We start from the raw sequence: 21,984 nt of genomic DNA on the forward strand, positions 1-21,984 counted from the left end.
TTCAAAATGAATCAAAGACCTTAATATAAAATCTGAACCTCTGAAATGCCAGAGGTAAAAAACCACAGGTAACTTTTGACATTATAGGTGCAGGTGAAGCCCTTCTAAAAAGGACTCTACCAACACAAGAAACAAGCTGAAGAATTGACAAAGAGGATTGCTTGAAATTAAAAGCTGCCGCGCTCAAATGAAACTATCAGCAGAGTAAAGAAACCACCTACAAAATGCAGAAAACTTTTGCCATCTATTTATCTGAAGTGGATTAATTATTTAGAATATATAATGAATTCTAAAATGGCCAATAAATACCAAGTATTCAGGAGCCTTAGCTTTCAAGGAAATACACACTAAAACTGCTTTTAATCTCTATCTTACTCAAGTCAGAAAGGCTCTTCACAAAAAATAAGCAACAAGAACAAGTGACAACAAATGCTGGCTGGATATAGGGAAACAAATGCCCCAGGATGTAAAAAAGAGGACACTTACACACTTCTTGATGGGGATGTAAACTGATAAAACTAGTATGGAAATCAGTATGGAGACTCCAGATAAAACCAAAAAACTGAGCTATAATAGGACCCACCTGTTATCCCGAGGTATATACCCAAGGATTCTAAGTCAGCACATCACAGAGATAACTTGCTTACCCATGTTTATTGCTATAGTATTCACAACAGCCAATTAATGAAACCAGTCTAGATGCCCACCAACATATGAATGGATATAAAAATATGCAGATACACAATACAATTTTATTTAGCTGTAGAAAAGAATAAGTGAAATTATGACATTGTAAAAAAAATAGATGGACTGAGATCTTATGTTAAACAAAATAAGCCAGACTAAGAAGGGGAAATTCAATTTCTCTTATATAAAAATCTAGACGTAAATTTTTATGTGTATATACACGTATGTATAGGATATAAAAGCAAAGGAGACAGAGGTTAAGGGACCAAGAAGGTAACAGCATATACATGCCATGATCAACAAAAAATGCTGGAAATCTCCTTCATTGCTACTGCCTTGGAGAGCTGGAGAAGTTGATGGAAAAGAATAAAACACTGCGCGCTTCAAAGAGAAAAAGGCACATGGAGTAGTGCTCTGGAAGGAAACAAAATGTTAAAAAAAAAATTTTCGGCATTGATTTCATCTACTATTGAGGATACCCTTAACTTACCTAACATAGATTTTTTTCCCCCCTTTCTTCCCCTCTGCTTAAACTTGATTAAAGTTGTAAAGCAGTAAGGGCTTTTAAAAAGTCCTTTCAAGAAAATAGAGAAATGGCATTTAGTGGTTTAGAGTATCCCAAGGTCCCAGGTTCCATTTCCAGCATCCATCCACATAGTGGCTCTCTCTCAATCATCAGAGAACCTGATGCCCTCTTCTGGCCTCCTGAGGCAACAGGCACACATATGGCACACACAAGCAGGTAAAATGCCAATCAATATACATTAAAAAAAAATTCTTTCAAGCTCTTTTTTGTTTTGCTTCCTAAAGAATGATTTCAAGTCAGCTGTAATTTACTGACGCAAAAACCTAGACATCTTGGGGCATGCTATTACCACAATACAGAATCTTCATGAAATGAGCCTATGACAGAACTTCAATATTTTCACATTCAACCCTCAAAGAATCACTGTCCTCCCTTTGTTCACTAGAGCAACTAAGTAGAACATAGGCCAGATGACTCTTAACAGCATTAAAAGATCCCACTCAACATTTATAAAGAAATCAGTTATATTACGATGATGATGATGTTTTCGAGACAGGGTTTCTCTGTGTAATAGTTCTGGCTGTCCTGGATCTTGCTCTGTAGACCAGGCTGGCCTCGAACTCACAGAGATCCGCCTGCATCACAAGTGCTGGGATTAAAGGAGTGCCCCACTGCCGCCCAGCCAGTTATTTTCTTAGTAAGGCACATGCTGAAACTTTGGTTCATGGTTTCAAGTCAGCTAATGAGTTTTTAAAAGATTTTTGAAGTCACACTGGTGGGGCTTTGCTTCTGCACTTTCAGTTACACTCCAGAGATGCCCCCAGAGGTAACCCAACAGTTTGGTTAGCAGTATACAAGGAATACCAGAAAAAATAAAATGTACTTTTCAACCTGCAAAATGGGTTTTAAAACAAATTCAGGAACATGCAGTCAGTCACCAGTTAACACAACTTTTCCCCAGAGTGCTGACTGTATCAAATTTGGACATATTGGGCTCCTCACTTTGGACACCAATTGCATTGTCTAAGTTTTTCTAAACACTCAAACTCCAAGTTTCTCTTCGACTATCAATGTTTTTCTTTTGTAAAAGATATAATTATTTTTAACTATGTGGTGTGTGTGTGTGTGTGTGTGTGTGTGTGTGTGTGTGTGTGTGTGTGTGTGTGTGTGTGTGAATGAGAGTGCAGGTACCTATAGAGGCCAGAAGTGTAAGTTCTTCTGGACCTAAAGTTACAGGTGGTTTTGAGCCACCCACCCAACATTGGCGCTGGGTACCAAATCTGGGTCCTTGGCAAAAGCAGCATTCCTTTTTAACTGGTGGGCAATTCATAAGTAATGCTTGATGTGAATTATAAAAATGCAACTATATTAAGAAGAAAGTAGTAAATGCAAAGTAAAATTAGCAGTGAATTCACAAGATCTGTAACTCTCATTTAATAGTGAGTGTGTCAAAACAAAGCAACTATATTCTAGCAATAGAAAAAAACAAAAATAAAAAACAATGAATTGGAGCGTCAAATATATGTCCAATACTTAAACATACAATCTGTACAAGGTATCAGATTTGAAAAAAAAATTCTCTCCAAGGAAATATATAAGGCCTAGCTCAACACATTCATGAAAAGTAATGCTCATGAGTTTCTGTATTTGTGCTGAAACTTTATCATAATCTCCCCACAAAACCACCTAATTTTCTTTCCTGTTATATAAAATGGTGGAGTTACTATTATAAATCCTTTCAGAATTCTGTTGTAAAAAAAAACCCCACCGGGTGTGGTGGCACACACCTTAATACTAGTACTTGGGAAGCAGAGGCAGGCAGATCTGGGAGTTCCAAGTCAGCCTGGTCTACATACTAAGTTCCAAGACAGTCTTGGACTAAGTCTGTTCCAAGACAGAGTTAGATAATGAGACTCTATGTCCAAACAAACAAAACAAAAGCCCAAAGATTGGCAAGATGTCTCTGCAGGTAAAGGTGCGTGCTATTGACATTACCCACTACACAAAACTGTCTTCTGACTACAGTATGTGCACTGTGACTCTCATATGCCCCTCCCACTCTCATGAATAAATAATATAATAAAAATTCCTTGGAAAGAATTAAATGTTCAAACCTGCAAGTTATTATTTAGTTCTTTAGGATATATACTGTATGACTGTTATTTATGGGATATCAAATCATCATGTTAAGTCTATGGTGATAGACACCTCTGGAAAATATCATCTTAAGAATAAAATTTAAGATCATTTAGGACTTAGGTAACCATAAAAAATATATTTTTTTTTTTTTTTGGTTTTTTTCGAGACAGGGTCTCTCTGTGTAGCTTTGCGCCTTTCCTGGAACTCACTCGGTAGTCCAGGCTGGCCTCGAACTCACAGAGATCCGCCTGGCTCTGCCTCCCGAGTGCTGGGATTAAAGGCGTGCGCCACCACCGCCCGGCAAAACATATTTTTATCATGGGCAATAAGATGGTTCAGCAGGTAAAGGTGCTTGCCACCAAGTCTGACAATCTGAGTTCAATCCCAAAGTCCTGTGGGTAGACCGACTTCAGAAGGGGAAGGAGAGACTGACTCCAGAGTTGTCCTGTGACACACGCATTACACAAATAATTATTCTCAATGAGAATTTGATGTTAAGAATATTTTAAAATTTCAAAATTACTTTAAAGAGGTATTTGCAATTGATAGCCACTGGAAGAGAAAAATTTGTTTTCTTCAATGGAGTGACCAATTCTATTAACCAAACTCAGAGGTAGGCCCCATAATAAGGAGCAGTAAGCTAAGACAAACGACTCCATGGGTGTTGTGTTTGTGTATATGTAGATGTGTCTGTGCGCGCGCACCCACGTGCACTTTAGAAGGAAAGAACATAAAATTGATTGGGTAGGATCTGGAAAAAGTTAGAGGACAGGATAGAATATGATAATAATATAGTGAACGAAATTCTCAAAGAATGAGTAAAAACACATTATTTTAAAAATGTATAAACCTCTTGTCACAGAAAATAGAAACAGCCTTCAGTAATTACATTTAGGCATACACAATCAGAGAAGTTGACTAACAGACTTATAAATGAATTCAATTCTTAAATACAGTATAATGAAAAAAGTCACCTGACAAATATGTCAGGCAGTCTAAGTATGCTTATTCTAATTAGGTGTAAATCAAAAGATTGTAATATTACAAAAACTTTAAATAAATCATTACTTACTTTATTAGCCTGGATCAGATGAAAATCTTTTCCATAGGCCTTCAGCCCTTGTTCAAAATTTCTACACTCTTCCTCTGTCCACACAGATAATTCCTCTAACAAAATGAGGGGATAAAAGCAAACTGTTAATATACAATAACGAAACTGAAAGCAAAAATGTAACTTCCTGATAAAAAAAATTAAGGGAGTATATCTTACTCCTAAGTGTTAATATTGGCCATTGCAAAAGACACAGTGATAAAAATTGCCAATTTAATAAAAATTGGAATGATTTGGTCCATAACTTTCCAATCTCAAATTTGGGCCACTTGTTCCTTCTTGTGGAGACAAGGTCTTGCTATATTTCAGCCAGGCCTCCAACTTGTAGTGCTTCTATGTGGGCCACCTCTCACAGCTCTCCCCAGTTCTTCTCAGCTTAACTGTCATGAGCCACCTTTCCATGCCTTCAACTCGGTAAGCTCTTTCTTTCTTTGGACTCTACATGGAAGTATGTTCTGCCCCCTACCTCATCTTCTCTCAACAATCTAATTGTTTACTCACTAGTAAAAATACTTTGTTCTCAAAAGTTTCTCTTCCAATTCTCACCTTAAGTAGATTATGTCCAGTTACAACAGGCTTTATTTAACAATATCTTCTAACTCTCCTCTGAAGATCAGCAACTATTTTTCAGCCTGCTGCCAGGCCATGAGGACTGAGACTCATATGGTGAGGTGCTCAGAGCTAAAGAGCCTTCAGACTGACGTCATATAAACAGATAATCTACACAGAAACACACGCCTATAGATATACATGTACTTTCAGTGTAGTAGAGGAGCCAAATTTAGAGTAAAAAAGGGAAAACTCAGGTTTCAACGATAGCTTTATTGCTCATAAATTACACCTGCCTCAGCCACATTACTTTGGTTCAGAGACATAAATCTCCCAATTCTATTTAATAATTCTTTATAATGATTTGTGTCTGTTTCCATGTGTTATGTGCACCACAGTGTGTGAAGGGAGGCCAGGTAACTATTTTAGGTAACTGGTTCTTTCCTTCCACCTCTACATGGTCTCCAGCTATCAAATTTAGGTTGTTTGGCTTGAGTGACAACCCCTTTCCCCACTGACCCACCTAACCAGCCCAGTCTTACAATTTTAAAGTTAGGAAGTAGGTGTTACGTGATATAGCTCATAGGACTATAATAAAGATCAAAAAGAAAATCTTTAAATACGTTTTCAACCTATATGGCATTATATATTTTAGGCTTTCACTTAAATGCCCTTCTTTTGCATAACAGAACAATCTTAATCCCATTCCCTGTAGCAATTTGAATGACATTTGTGCTCTGCACATACCTCCTGAATTGAGAAAGACTAGTTATTAAGCTGAAGACATATTTAGATAAACTGAGCAGCTTAAAGTTAAAAATTCTGCCAAGTTATGAAATGAAAGTCTAGCATGTATTTACCTCGAGCTGCTTTGACATTAAATCTCAATCTTCTCAAGGCTTCTTCTGTATCAAAACTGCATTTAACCAATTCATATAAAGCCTAGAAAAATAAAAGGTTTCTACATAAGACTGACAGACTACCAACAGTTCAGCCTGATGCTCGTTTTTAAGAGCACATTTTTCTGAATCCTCTGTTTATTTCTATGCTTTCTGGTCCAATTTTAGTGAAAGCAACACACAGAGCACCAAGGAAAAAAAAGATGAGTTTGGGGCTGGGTGGTGGTGGCGCACGCCTTTAATGCCAGCACTCGGGAGGCAGAACCAGGCGGATCTCTTGTGAGTTTGAGGCTAGCCTTGTCTACAGAGCAAGAACCAGGACAGGCACTGAAATGACAGAGAAACCCCATCCCGAAAAAACAAAAGAGCTCAATCCTAACCTTCTATGCCTCTCACTATGTACAAGGAAAGGTATACAACCTGGTGACCAGAGTATCTCAGCAACTGAGATATTAATCTCATATAAAATATCATTTTGTTTAATGTGGGAGACCATCCCCTACACTTATTTACCCCAGGGACTCTTGAGGAACGAGGGAGAAGAGACTTAGTTAGAAATAAAGAGGGGAGAGAAAACACAGGATAGACTCGAGAGGGCCTGGATCCTTATCCACTGTCCCAGAACTTTATTCCAAAGGTCTATTTATAACAATGCCAAGGGGTGGAGAAAAAGACCTCCCCCTTGCTAGTTATAGTCAAGTGCAGACCGTTACAAACACCTGATCCTCAGGCCGTGGTCCAGTCAACCTCTTATGCAGTCCTACTGGGTACAGCCACTAAGAAACCTAGTGGGTTACAACAGTTTTAAGTTGTAATTCTCTGCAGCCTTCTGAAATTCCTAGTATTTTAAACAAATTGAGAAAGAAAAACAACAAACAAGGTTGTAAAAATGCTGTTGTATTAGGTTCATAGTAGGTATTAGTCTGAGCACATGCACAATGGTATTATCTGAGATGAGGGTGCCAACTTGATCACAGATGTGGAGCCTCATGGAGATAGAATAGAAAACAAACAAAACAAAAGGCCAGGCAGTGGTGGTCTCTGCCTCAGGAGGCAGAGGCAGGTGAGTCTCTATGAACTGAGGCCAGCCTGGTCTGCAAAGTGAGTTCTAGGACAGCCAGGGCTACACAGATAAGCCCTGGGGGGGGGGGGGGGGGGGAGAACCAGAAGAAAACACTTTTAAAAACACTATGAAAAGTATACCTAAGTAAAGTAAAGATTTCTGTTTACTGGAGCTGAAACTGCATCAATGATGTAAGCATATCAACAGGAGGTCTTGTGCTAATTCCAACCTTTACAACAGAGGAGTTCAGGTGGGCAGAGCACCCATCCTGAGAAATGAAGAAAACCCAAACAGTTGCTCCTTACTAATGTACCTGTTCGTTGTCTTTTATGTGAGATCCTTCAGGAATTGCTTCTACACCTTTCTCATCACCTGTTCTTCTAGATGCATCCTTAAGAAATACAATCACTTTATCTTCTGGTAAATACTCTGGGTCCCACAGAAGCTGATCATCATTTTCATATACTAAATTCATAAACAAAATGTTAATAAAAACTGCCAAAAATTGACATATTTTGTGCAGACATATCATTAAACAAATAACTCAGTCTTTTAAAAAATGATTTATTTTCTCGGTATATGCTGTGCATGTACCACATCACACATGTGAAGGTCAGAGGACCACTAGTAGGAGTCAGCTCTTCTTTACTTCATTAATTAATTAGCTCATTATTTATTGAGGCAGGGTTTCTCTGTATAGCCCTAGCTGTCCCGGAATTTGCTCTGCAGACCACTGGCTTCAAACTCAAGAGATCCACCTGCCTCCAGAGTGCTGGGATTGAAGGCGTGCGCCACCATCACCTGTTGAGAGTCAGTTTTTAATATGTGAATCCCAAGTATCAAACTCAGGTTGTCAGGCTTGGATCTCTATTCTCTTGTCTTCTTATTTGTTTTTTTTTTTCTTTCTTTCTTTTTTTTTTAAAGATTTATTTCTTTATTATGTATACAATATTCTGCCTGCATGTATGTCTGCAGGCCAGAAGAGGGCACCAGATCTCATTATAGATGGTTGTGAGCCACCATGTGGTTGCTGGGAATTGAACTCAGGACCTCTGAAAGAGCAGTCAGTGCTCTTAACCTCTGAGCCATCTTGCCAGCCTGTGTTTTTTTCTTATGTGCCTTCACGTGTTATAATCATTTTCATATAAAAGTCACACCTTTAAAAAAACAAATTTCATCATAATTTCCAATGTAGTAAGAATAAAGTCTGAATCTCACCAAAATTTGAAAATAAAAAGGAACATGACCTAAGACAGTGCCTTATGAGAGTTCAAATGACATCAAACCCAGGAACAACAGCCTAAAATGGAGTTAGTGCCAGAAATGTGAAACCCCAGGAGCCATGACAAGTGCTTTCAAGAGTGATTTCCAAAGCTGGCTAAATCCCAGAGTGACCAGGGGTTGAAAAGAGGCCTGCTGGGTTTACTAAAGGGGATATGAGGATGTGAGGACTAAGCTAAGGGCCTGGGAAGTGAAACAAAGCAAAATCTTTTGAGAAGTTTGGCTAGGAAGGTAGAGAGGAGGCAGTGATTCCAGTTGAACAAAGTTTGTAAGGCCTCAAGTATGTAAACTTCAATGGAAAGGAAATCACTTGATAAAATACATTATGAGACATGAGATGACTTTCAAAATTCCTTGTATTATGAAAAGGAGTAGCGACTTAAGCATTTCCTGTATACTAGGCAAAGTATCAATTGTCCTCGCATAAATTACTTTCTTCCTTCATTCACATACACGTACTTTTTTTTTTTTTTTTGGTTTTTCGAGACAGGGTTTCTCTGTGTAGCTTTGCGCCTTTTCTGGAACTCACTTGGTAGCCCAGGCTGGCCTCGAACTCACAGAGATCCACCTGGCTCTGCCTCCCGAGTGCTGGGATTAAAGGCGTGCGCCACCACCGCCCGGCTCACATACACGTACTTTAAAAACCTCCTACTCTTTCCTGATTCTCTCAATATATACTCTTCTCTGAAACAGAACTCAAGGGACAATATGTAGAAAAATGTCCTTCTGCCATTCTTTATTCTGTTGGCATAATAAACACCCAAATTGAAATGTTGACTCCCTCTGCTAAGTGAACTTGGATATAGTACTAATTTCTGTTCTCTAGTCAGCCTGTTCTGCGAAAGGAATTGATTCCTCACTACGTATGTTTTAAAGGTTGTCTCAGGAAGAGGAAGTGAAGGGGTGTGTGCCTAAATCCCAATGTTCTCCACACCTCATCTAAATCTACGGAACAGCAGAAATTACCTACAAGCCATTTATGGAATCATTGACAATAGTCTACAAATCCTCAAACTGAGTAGACTACCATCACCAGGTGGCGCCAAACGACAAAGTCAGCCTCCTTTAAGGCTGCACAGATAGTTTTGATTGCGTCAGGAACCTCAGAATACATACTTCATTTTAGACAATTACAATATAGTCAGTAATGAGCATGGGGGGGGGCAAACAGAAGTCTCTCTAATCCACGTTGTAGACAATATGCACAGATATAAATTAGCAAGAGTTCAGAGAGCAGTTCACTAGTATAAGAAGAAAGGGGAGAGGAGAGCTTATGGCATCTTATTAAAGACTGACTCAGCAGCCATTAAATGAGACCCCAGAATTGCTAATTCACAGATGAATCTGATGAGGCTGATCAGTGGGCCATACTTAACTAGGTATTACCTACAATAAACAGAAAATTTTAAAGTAATCAAATTGAGTGTGTTATATAAGCAAGATAAACCACCAGAATCATCTCACAAACTCCACTATATATAGTTGGCAAGGACTACATACAAGAATTAGGAGGGTTATGTATTCTGATTTGAGGAAAAAACAAATATTTGACATGAGAAGCTGAGAGCTACCATTACAATGCCACAAACCTCTGTAATTTGGAAAAACAATTCCTAATGAGTGAATGTGTACTTATACATTGTCAATATTATTCCATTTTTAATGCCCGAGAAAGAATGTGATCTAATCAGTGTATCTTAGTATGAAAAGCTACCATCAGCAATGTCATACAACACTGAAGTTCACCACAGACATTGACATATTTTCAAAATGTCATATTCACATAGCCTTCTGACACACAGTTAAGTGAACTGTTGCAGAATGACTATTCCTAATCAGAAAATCTAAAGGCCAAAACGATCTGAAATCCAAAACACTGCCTCAAGTACTCTGGATAAAGGCTATTCAGCCTGTCCTAAGGGTAGACTACACTGTTCACTTCCTCATTTCAGTCACATCAGAACTAAAAATACAGCCAGGTGTTGTGATAGTACTTTTAATCTCAGGCATTAGGAAACAAACAGCAGGACTGCCTGACCCCAGGAGTTTGAGAATGTCTGGAAACACAGTAAGCCTGTCTCCAAAAAAAAAAAAAAAAAAAAAAAGACAACAACAGCAAAACCCAAAGCAGCTCCTTGTACTAGTGAACACCAACTCAGGAGGCCAGGAAGCTCAAGTTGGGTAAGACCCAGCCTCAAAGCAAACACTCTAAATAAAACCAAAGTAAATGTTCTGTGACCTTCTAACAAAGGATGCTTTTTATCTGGCCAACAGCTGTTCAGAAACAGTCTTTGGCTGGACCCTGGGTTCAGCTGGTAGAGTACTTTCCTAGTATGCATGTAGTCCTGGATCCCCAACAGTGCATAAAACAGGAAGTGGAGGCAAAGGCCTATAATCACTTCTACAGAGTATGGTATGTGAATTACATCTCATTAAAGCTGTTAATTGATAACCACTTACTGAAAACCAAAACTCTCTTATGGTCTGAAGGGGACAGACACTAATCCCATGAACAAATAAATTATGAGCCAAGGCAAAGACAAGTTTTCACTTATTTCTCTGAAAAGTAGTGTTTTTCTGGCCAGGCTGTGACTCAAGCTGTGAGTCAATAGGAGCTTACTCCAAAACTTGCTGGAGCTCCAAATGATAATGAGGTCCTCATTTCTGCTTGTTCTCTAGTTATAGGATTGGGTAAAGTTTAAGACAAGAGCTTCCAGTAGCCATCTTAGGGAGGAACAATCATCTTTTGTTATTTTTCCTTCAGAAACAGTCTAAGGATTCATGCAGCATTTATATTGTACAATAACCAAGAAATGACTTAAAGCATGAGAGGATGTCCTTCGGCTATATTCAAATTCTACACCAAGTCACATAAAAAACTTGAACATCTGTGCATTTTGCTGTCTATGGGGCAAGGAAGGGGTAGTTTTAATGTTAACTCCCACAGATAGCAAGAGATATGTACTTTGTCAAGCATCAATTATAATTAACATAAAAATGTAAGCAAATGTTAATGAAGGTATAACCAGGGAGATTTTAAAACCAAAATAAATTCAGGTTTCAAAGGAAAATGCCAGTAAGTTCTAAAATTTAAGTGTTTACATCAGGAGTGATAACCAGTGAGGGAACACAACGGGCCTGAGTCTAGTAAAGCCAAATCAGAGGGCATACACACATATGTCATCCATCTGGAATCTTTAATCACTGAAAAGAACTCTGGTCCATCTCTAAATGACTCCTACAATAAGGACATCAGAGCCAGCCATGGCAGCACACACCTGCAATCCCAGCTTCAAGTAGGAAGACAGCAATTTTCAGGTCAGCCCAGATAACAGATGGAGATGTGTTTCAAAATAAAAGCTCAGAATGTGGTTCAGAGGGTTTAACTGAACCCCAGCACCTACCCCGCAACCAAGACACTAGAATTGTTTCAACACTGTAAGACATGTTCTCTCTGACCCAGCTGGTGAAAAACACCCTAGGGTTCGGCAACACAAATGCACTAATCAGCAATATCTTTTTATAAACTTTATTTTTAACAGTATGCTGTATAATACTGGTATTTGCTTTGTGTTCACAGGGGACAAGACAGAGAAATGAATTTTGTGTTTTATTTAAAGTCAGAATTCCTTTTTCCATTATTAATTAAACTTTTTCTTCACACAATACAGTCTGCTCACATTCTTGACTTCTTCAGAGAAATGTCACTTTCTACATCCTGTCTGGTCTTCCTACACCATCTCGCACTTAAGTCCTCAAATAAAAGCCAGGCATGGTGGTACACACCTTTAGTCCCAGCACTTAGGGGGCATAGGCAGAGGGATCTCTTTGAATTCAAGGCCAGCCTGGTTTACAAAGTGAGACCCTGTCTCAAAAAGAAAAATGCACCAATGAAAATCTTCATCATCAAATTGCACCTTATTGTAAAGAAATTATACATAACCCTCTTCTAAAATCATGAAAATATTAAGCCAGAATAGGCAATATTTTTAAAGTAAAAATTTTAATTCACTTACTATGGTATTTGACTACAGATATGAAAATAAAAGGTAAAGTACAAGAAGAGATGAACCTTCAATCACGACAGCAATGTACTACAAAACTGTGCTGTTTTCCTTCCATCGACTCATAATCCTGTCTTGGGTGCTGGGGAGTGAGCCCACGGCTTTGAGCATGGTACATAAGTGCTGGTTTACCTTTAAGCCTCACCCTCAGCCCTTAATATGAAACTTTCAAAACATAGGCATTACCTCCTTATAGCCAAAAATTTTAAGACATCTAGTAAAATGGAACAAGTGTTTACCTCTCAGTTCCCTACTGACAAAAGAACTCATGGCCTGCTACTTCATAGACACAGTACTTACATTTCAATTATAAACACAAAAGCCAACAGATATTTTTTCTGAACACAACAATAAGGTACACATAAGAGAGACACAGAATTCCAGTACAGAACAAGGTCGACTTTGGTGTTATAGGAGCTAAGCTGGGCAAGCTTGCTAGAGGCAAGGACAAGTGATCTGAAAACATTTGGCTACCACCACCACCAACAAAAGACTTCCCAATTCTAAGCTGTAATGTGAAGAAAATGAAAAAGAAAAGAACTTTTAGCTTCAAGCGATGTCATACTATATGTGAACAACTCATTAAAGACACATATGCATCCTTTTAAAACCCACCTAACATAGGTAATGTGAAACAGACTGACTCAAAAAAACAAATCCTTATTTATTTTACATTATTAGATGTATAACTGGCTTTAGGACTTTGATGTAAAATGATTAAAATAAAACTTGTAAAATTTAAATATACAAGTACTACTCCCAAATTATTTTAAGACACAAATGACAAAATATTCCTTTTTAGTAGTATTGAGTTTGAGAAGCAAATAAACAACCAGTAGTTTATCAGTTAGTTTTTAAAGCCATTATTGAAAAGTTATCTATTATAAAGGTTACAAAGTATCAAGCTCAGAGCATTTAAAATGTAGGAAAAAAATGTTCTTCTTTTTTCCCCCCCACCCCAGACAGGGTTTCTCTGTGTAGCTTTGCGCCTTTTCCTGGAACTCACTTGGTAGCCCAGGCTGGCCTTGAACTCACAGAGATCCTCTTGGCTCTGCCTCCCGAGTGCTGGGATTAAAGGCGTACGCCACCACCACCCGGCTAAAAAATGTTCTTCTTAAAAGAGACACATGGCTGGGATATTTTAAGAGGCATACCTTCAGACTCCCTTCTTTTACAGTGAGTGACCAGCTCTGATGATGTGCTTCTTTCATTAGGGTTGTTTAGTAGGCTGCTGTGTCCTTACCATATCTTATATGTAAACTAACAGGCCAGGGCTGGGAGATGGCTCAGGGGGTGAAGTGCCTGCTGCCTAAGACCAAGAACACAGGCTTGGACCCCCAGAACCCTGTGTGAATTCCAGAGCAGCAGTGGGCATCTGGAATCCAGGCACAAGGGGTAGAAGACACACTCACTGGCCAGCCGGTCTAGCCAAACAGATCCTGTGTGTCAAGGTGAAGGGCCAAAAGAGGAAGGAACCCAACATGGACTCTGGCTTCCATAAACAGTAAGTGTACCTAGACACAAACACATACCACCCCCAAAATAAGTCCATCATAGCAAAAGTTCAGGTATAAAACCTTACTATAACTCACCTTTTTCATTTTCTTTGTATCTACAAACGCCAACTGGAATCTCAGCTTGAAACATGGAGCCCACCATGATTTCCTATTTTAAACACAACCAAAAATATCTAGTGATACAAATCTTATTGCTCATGTCTAGCTTCACTATCTTCTTGGGTAAACTCACTCTGGCCTCTTTGTCATAAAACCAATTACCTACCTCATGGTAGTATTGTGAGGATGAATGAGTTAATAATAGCTAGGAGCTTACATATGACTGGATGGGAAATATTAATAATAATGGGTAAAATGTAATATAAACAATACATTGTTTGGCATTCTTTGAATGGTGTCTGTAGCATGTATCTTAAAAGTTCTTATTAATAAAATCAAACCTGAGGCCAGTTATTGCGGTGAACACTGGAAGATCAGAGAGACAGAACAAGCCACAGCTAACCTCACCTGGCCAACTTCTCAGCTGGTCTTGTTTCCTCAGACTGGAAGCTTCTGTGTCCTCATATCCAAATGGCTCTCAGCTGAACTGTGCTGCTAGAAGCCTGAAAGCTTAACCAGCCAAATGCTTCTAGTTTCTGGTCCTCACGCCTTATATACCTTTCTGCTTTCTACCATCACTCCCTGGGATTAAAGGCTCACTTTCTGGGATTAAAGGCATGTGTCACCATGCCTGGCCGTTTCCAATGTGGCCTTGAACTCACAGAGATCCAGAGGGATTTCTACCTCTGGAGTGCTAGGATTAAGGGTGTGAGTGCCACCATTTTCTAGCCTTTGTATCTAGTGGCTGTTCTGTCTCTGACCCCAGATAAGTTTATTAGGGTGCACAATATTTTGGGGAACACAATACCACCACATTTCCTCTTTTTGTCTAAAATTTAAAAAAGCTTATAATAATACAAGAAAAATTATGTACAATAAGTATATACAATATACACAGTCAAGATTACATTAACGATGTCTAGTCCATTAACATTTGACAGATTCAGACAAAAAACTCCATTAGTATATAACAATGTCCAGTCCAGTAACATTTGACAAATTCAGACAAAAAATTTTCATTACTTCTCTTATTTAAAACAAGTAATTCCTTTTTAAAAGTATTTTTTCTTTTCATAATAGATTCAGTAATCTACTTTTTGTCATTTTTATGTCTTCCTCTTTTCCTTTTTAGTGTAGAATCAGTGATCTACCCATTTATCCTATTATTCTTTATCTTTTTTCTCAGAATAGATTCAGTGATCTATCTCATATCTATATTCTTTTCTCTTTTTTCTTTCTTTCTTAAACAAAATCTCTGAATCTAATCTCCATGTTCAGCTTTTTTCCTGACCATTAACAATTGACAACTTGTAACCAACCATCATAAACAATGACAATATCCATAACTCATTAAATGACCAAACACCTCGCATCCCAGGTGTCCACTACAGAGTCTCTCTGCTGTCAATCCCTATGACTCTTTACATGCACCTGTACCCACCAAAGAATCGCAAACAGTCATTCTTTAAGTTTCACCCCAGAATAGACAATTACTCCCTATAGATTCATACATGGAATTCCCCCTTCAGTTAATCATCCACACTACATACTCTGGCACCTCCCCAGATGGGAAAGAATTACATACAATAGGGAAGAAGGTGCAGAAGGTAATGGTTCAATCTCTGATGACTCATTCCAGGTCCTCCTACTATAAGGACACATCAACAGTCTCCTGATGGTAATCAAAGCTGCTCTGGGTTGGCTGCTATGTTCCAACAGGAACAAATATACATGCAGGCAAAACACAAATACACTTGAAATAATGAAATAACACAAAACCCAGGAAGAGAAGAAGTAAAAAAAAAAAACCTCAAAGGGTGTTATTTTTTTAAAGAGGAAAGATCAGGCAATCATCTCTCACTGAGGAAAACATCGTCCTACAGAAATGATTTGCTTTAACCAATTACACACAGTGTGTACTATGATTTCCTAAGAGGTTCAACTCCTATGCAATACCATAAAATCAAACGCTAACCTATGTGGTTAATTAAATAATGCTATGTAACATTTTAACGAAAAAGAACCTAATATCTCAAGTTTATTTTAGAAACTAGTTGTACGTTTGTAGAGCAGCTCAACCTGTAACACCAACATTTATCACTTCAGGATTAGATGATTAGAAATTTGGATTTCTAATATTGGTTTGAGTATGAATACACCAGCAAAATCTGATTCTACCCACATTATCATTTTATGAAAAGATAAATGTATTTCTTAGTTGGATATATTAATGGGGAGCTTGAACAAATATTTACAAAATGCTTAAATGTCACAAAAAGGTAAATGCACTGACTTCATCAATAAGTATGATTCATTAAAAATATTTTTGGCTTTTAGAATATTACCATAAGTTTTGGAAAAATACCTTTTTCCAGTCTTCTGATGGAATATAATCTTCATCTTCTTCAGATTCTTCTTCTATTTCACTATCTAGAATATGTAAGAGAATGATACTATAAAATGGACATTTATCCTGTCCATATCTTTGTATTTTTTTATACCTACCACCAAGTATTTAGATATGCCAAAAGGTCTGCTAAATCAGACCAAGATATTTAAAATCAAATAATGAACACTGTATCTAAAACAAGACAATAACAAAAAATTTCCCCAAATAAAAGAAAAACTATGAATCTCCTAGGGCAACTCTAGTCTCAGTTGATTTTGTAAGGACATAAAAACTTTAGGATTAGTGTCAACATAATCTTTTACTAATGCAGGTTACAAAGTAAGTCACATGATATCAAGTTCTTCACACAGAAAACAAAGACTTAGAGCAATGTTGGCCAAACCGTTTTCCTAATAAAACTTGGAAGTTTGGAGCAAAATTGTAGGGGAAGAAAATAAGAAGTCTGGGTACATATTGAAAACCTTTATTCTCCCCAATTTTTATTTTATCCACGCCAGGCAAGCTGTTGCTTGGTTATATTCAAATGAGGATGATTTATAGGGCTGGCAGACTGCTTGCCTAACACACACTAAGCACTGGGTTCAACCCCCAGCACTGCATGAGATAAGGAAGAGTGGCACAAGCCTGTAATCCCAGCATTTGGGGGGTGGAGAAATTAAGATTAGAAATTCAAGGTCATCTTCAGCTACGTAAAGAATCTACTAGAGTTTGATTCTCAGGAACTACATTGAGGTAGAAAGAGGAAAGTTGACTCCTGTTGTTCTCTGACCTCCACATGCCATCCCGTCACAGTGGAAACTGGGGAACCATATTAGCATGTATTCATACCCCAAGAACTGACCACCTTTTTGCACCTAGGACTCACAAGATTATAAAAGACAACATTACATGCCGGGCGGCGGTGGCGCACGCCTTTAATCCCAGCACTCGGGAGGCAGAGCCAGGCGGATCTTTGTGAGTTCGAGGCCAGCCTGGTCTACAGAGTGAGATCCAGGAAAAGGCGCAAAGCTACACAGAGAAACCCTGTCTCAAAACACCAAAAAAAAAAAAAAAAAGACAACATTACAAATATATAGTTATGTACTGCATGATGTCATCTTTGGTCAACAGACTCAATTTATTTACGATGGTGGTGACCCTGCCAAGATTGTATGATCTTGAGGTGCTGTGTCCACATTAGTCACACAACCAATAAACTTGACAACATGTTTCTCAGAATATATCCCTGCTGCTGAGTGACACATGAATATAATGAAAGATGGTTCAAAGTCAAACAAAGAAAAGTAGAAAGCAAAAACTTCAAGACTACACAAAATAAAAGGAACACATCCATATTTAGGCAGTATATGAAGCAGTACATGTTGTGATACATGCATTGAGAACAGGACCTTCATTTTAATATTCTAGTAACCCCTAACAAAATCCATTTACCTCTGAAAGCAATTTCAGAGTAAGTGAATTCAAGTATCAATAAAACCACATTAGAACTTCAGGTATTATAAAAGAGTGAAAATTACATTCTAACTATAACAATGATAATACATACTTGTATCAAAATATTTACATCGACGTGGGCGAATTATTTCCTGAGCATCTTGGGAAGTAACAGACTGTGATGGATCATCATTGGAAGACTGAGTTTCATCCTCCTGACCCGATGAATCCTTTATATTCTCTTCCTATAGAATAAGAAAATGTACTTACAATATGAGGAATACTGTTGTAGGCCATTAGTCAAATTGTGTTTTAGAGGTAGCTATAAGATCATAATAAACCCACCAAATGAAATGTGATTTCCTGGGTTAGTTCTTGGAACTGGGATAAAACCTTGGAGCTGAAGTCCCAGCCATTTAGAGTTTAGCTAAGGGCACTTAGTAGGGCTAGTTTTGGTAAAGACATTTGTTGCTGTTATTGTTTTTGCTCTTTTGGGGGGCCTGCCACCCAGCTCCCAAATAAATCACACATGAAGGTTTATTCTTAATTATAAATGCCTGGCCTTAGTTTGGTTTGTTTCTTGACACCTTTTCTTATCTTAAATTATCCCATCTATCTTTGGCCTCGGGGCTTTTCCCATTCTCTTACTTCTGTAAATCTTACCCTTACTCAGTGGCTGGCTGTGCAGCTGGGTGGTTGGCCCCTGGAGTCCTCCTCCTTCCTTCTCCTCAGATTTCTCCTTCTATATATCCTCTCTGCCTGCCAACCCCACTTATCCTTTCTCCTTCCTTGCTATTGACCGTTCAGTTCTTTATGAGACAATCAGGCGTTTTAGACAGGCACAGTAACATAGCTTCACAGAGTTAAACAAATGCAACATAAACAAAAGTAACACACCTTAAAATAACATTCTACAACAGATATTGAGTTACACTGGGTATTAATATTAGGAAAGCAGTATAACACTCTTGTATCTAAAATAATTTTTAAAAAATGAATACAAAACTGCCAGGCAGCCTATTTAATTTAAAACAGCATTTTTTTTTTTTTTTTTTTTAAAGTTGGTACTATTCAGAAAAAGCAAAAAGAAATCTGGAATGAAACAGATCAAATTTATCTCACTGGAGTGAATTACAAGGAATTTTCAATTTTTATATCACACATTTCCTACTTTTTATTTTTGAAATTTAATCTTACTATACAAAATTATATTTAGAGCTTAGTATTATCTGTGGTTTCACAAATACAACAGGAATTTTGGAACATAAATGTTCCACGAAGAAGATAAAACACCGAACGAGCACTAACTTACTTTATTTTCCCCACTACAGCCACTATTGTCATCATTATCAGCATCTTCATCATCTTCACCTTCCTCCTCCTCGTCCTCATCCTCCTCATCTTCTTCAGGTAACCGAACAGTGCTGTCATAACCATAGAGGCTGAGAAGCTCGTGGATTGGCATGTCGCCTTCCTAAGTACACCAAAATAAGCCAATTTCTGAAATCAATGATTTCATATTTGCATGTTATAATTTACAAATCTGTAAAGTACTAAATTGACACTTGTTTTTTTTCTTTAGAGCATATATGTGGTTTTGTGTCTAATACATTCAGTATTTTCAAATTATGAAAAGGAGAAATAAAAACCCAATCTTTTATTCCTATAAACTGACCAATTTTAACTGGTCCGTATATTTGTCAATAGTCTGAAATCAATAACAATTTTTGCAATAATTCAGTTTACATACCAGAGTCAGTTAGCCCTTACATATGGATTATTATGAACAGTACCCTAAATAATTTGGGGCAAAGAGAGTAATTAGAAAACAGGATGTCATCTAATTCAATAAATCCAGAAAGGGAGATTAAATTCCCTACTCAGGCAAAAGCACACTGCAGGAACAACAGCAATTACATACAAAATGATACTAGGTTACAAAGCCGTATATATTGTTCTAAAGTAATCTTCAATTTACACATAAAATCATGTCAGCATTGATTATCTATGGAACTATTACATTAATCCCATCACATATGAGGAAACATGGGCACATACATTAAAGAATTTTTTTTTTAAAAATTACACAAGTCACATTATAATACATTCAGATTTTCATCATATGACTCTAAAGGTTAATAATTTTATTAGCAATTTTAGGGCTTCAGTCAGGACCTTCTTCAATCCCTCCAAAAGACATATCCACTGTGAATAAAATGAAAAAATAGCCTTATTTGGGAAAATAAAATCCATTTTCTGCAGAAGGCAATCACTAATCAAGAGATGTCAAGCATCAAAACCAATAAAATCCTGATTATAAAAAAATCAAAAGTTTAACCCCATTTATCTGAACATATACACACAAACACAAATACACATACATATTCTAAAGAAAAATGTTAAGTGTCAAATTGGAACCTAGTGAAATGGTGCTCTTTAAATAAGACAATATATTTTATAGCTTTCCATCATCATGTGCCATAATATCAACAGAAGTCTAATTCATATACCAAACATATTTCTGCAGAGAGGATATATACATTAGAATGTGTAACAAATTGGTAACACAAAGTTCATCTCCCCTCACTCAGAATCTATGTAGATGGTAGGAGGGATGGGCTGTTTAAGGGCACTTACTGCTCATGGAGAGGACCTAGGATCAGTTCTCAGCACCTAAACTGGGTAGCTCACAACTGCCTATAACTCCAGTTCCAGGCAATGTGATACTTCTGACCTTCTTGGGCACCTGCACCCACACACACACATCCCAACAGACATACACTTGCATGCACACACACAGACATACTTTTTTTTTTTAAAGAAAAAAATTTAGTAATTAATAATCTGTAAATTCTTCACAGGGAGAAAATGGCATTTGATACTTGTACTGCACACTGTAAATCAACTTGTGATCCTACTTTGAAAGAGAGTTTAGTTCTGAAGGGTTCAATAATCTATAGACTCTATAGTTTGACAAGCAATTGCTATATCTAGCAAGGCATCACCATGCCAGATGAGATATTTAATTGACAGCCATGCTGTGTTACTTTTAAAGTATAACTAAAACCATACTTGAGGTATCGAAAGAACTGGCCCATGGAATCTGAACAGTACCAAGGACACTGAAATTGAAGACTAGAGTCAGTACTTAAAAAGAACAGAACTTGAACACCAAGACCCAGAAACTTACTAGTAAGGATAGAGAAAGGGACATTTCCACACATAGAAACAGTCTCCCCAGCATCTTAGTGGTCAAGCATCTGAACCAGATGCTCTGATTTCACTTTCTCTAAGAACGAAAGCAGCCAGAAGCACACAATCTCCTCAGATCTTTAAGAGTATCAGACGGTAATGTCTGCTACTTTCATTTTTGTATTAAGGTGTGGTGATATTTTATTTGTTAGAACACAAAATATCACCATGTTCTAACAAATAAAATATCACCACATTAAGGAAGCAAAGCAGAGACACAGCACATGCTGTTTGACCCCTGGACCTCCTAATTCCAGCTCATATAATTTTCCTTAAACCCAATGGGCATCCCAAAGAAGAAGTAGGTTCGGCAACTGAAGTTAATTAGTAAGAGTCAAACTGAAAAGAAACATTAACATGGCAGTTTACAACTATCATTCTTATCAGCTGTATAAGAATTCACAAACAGCTTGTTTCGTTTTTAGTTCCTTTTTAAGGACAATGAATGTTACTACTAGAGTGAGTGTTAAGTGACAATTTAACCGAGTTCATTGAAATGGCCATGCTCTATTTTGAAATCATTTTCTGACTAGACCACAGTGCTTGGTCCACTCTACAACGTATCAATCAAACAACCCCCTTTGGGGTCTTATTTAAAGAGCAGCTTCAAGAACAGAATGCTGGTCTTATGCTAGTCTCTGGCCTAATGTCTTATATGAGGGTTCTCTAACCTATATTTGCTTTGTTTTGTTTTTGTTTTTTGAGGCAGGGTTTCTCTGTGTAGCCCTAGATGTTCTGAACTTACTCTGTAGACTAGGCTTGGCCTCAAACTCAGATCCCCCTGCCTCTGCCTCCTGAGGGCTCAGATTAAAGGCATGCACCACCACTGCCAGACTTTTAATCTGCATTTTAAAAAATTTCTAAGTAAGGCTTCTTCTTACATGAGTATGAAATATCTCAAAGGACACTAATTTCACAGGTGGAGGATAAGATACCAGCCAATCAGCCTTTCC

General features: G+C 37.7%; 1 protein-coding gene across 28 annotated transcripts in view; it reads right to left on the reverse strand.

The window, feature by feature from the left end:
• Positions 1–21,984, reverse strand: part of Mier1 (MIER1 transcriptional regulator) — a 59,377-nt gene that overhangs the window by 11,622 nt on the left and 25,771 nt on the right. For 27 of the 28 annotated variants that reach the window (XM_052718512.1, XM_052718515.1, XM_052718511.1 and 24 more), the window contains 7 exons: positions 19,092–19,253; positions 17,892–18,024; positions 16,301–16,365; positions 13,912–13,984; positions 7,288–7,439; positions 5,873–5,954; positions 4,425–4,519 (listed from right to left, as the gene is read on the reverse strand). In XM_052718512.1, the coding sequence (XP_052574472.1) occupies positions 4,425–4,519; positions 5,873–5,954; positions 7,288–7,439; positions 13,912–13,984; positions 16,301–16,365; positions 17,892–18,024; positions 19,092–19,253 (762 nt within the window). The remainder of the gene's footprint in view (positions 1–4,424; positions 4,520–5,872; positions 5,955–7,287; positions 7,440–13,911; positions 13,985–16,300; positions 16,366–17,891; positions 18,025–19,091; positions 19,254–21,984) is intronic. The other variant, XM_052718513.1, reaches the window with a different exon arrangement.

Source organism: Peromyscus californicus, unplaced genomic scaffold (assembly GCF_007827085.1).
Source record: "Peromyscus californicus insignis strain IS unplaced genomic scaffold, ASM782708v3 Scaffold_5__1_contigs__length_169319896, whole genome shotgun sequence".
In the NCBI taxonomy this organism is placed as follows: Eukaryota; Metazoa; Chordata; class Mammalia; order Rodentia; family Cricetidae; genus Peromyscus; species Peromyscus californicus.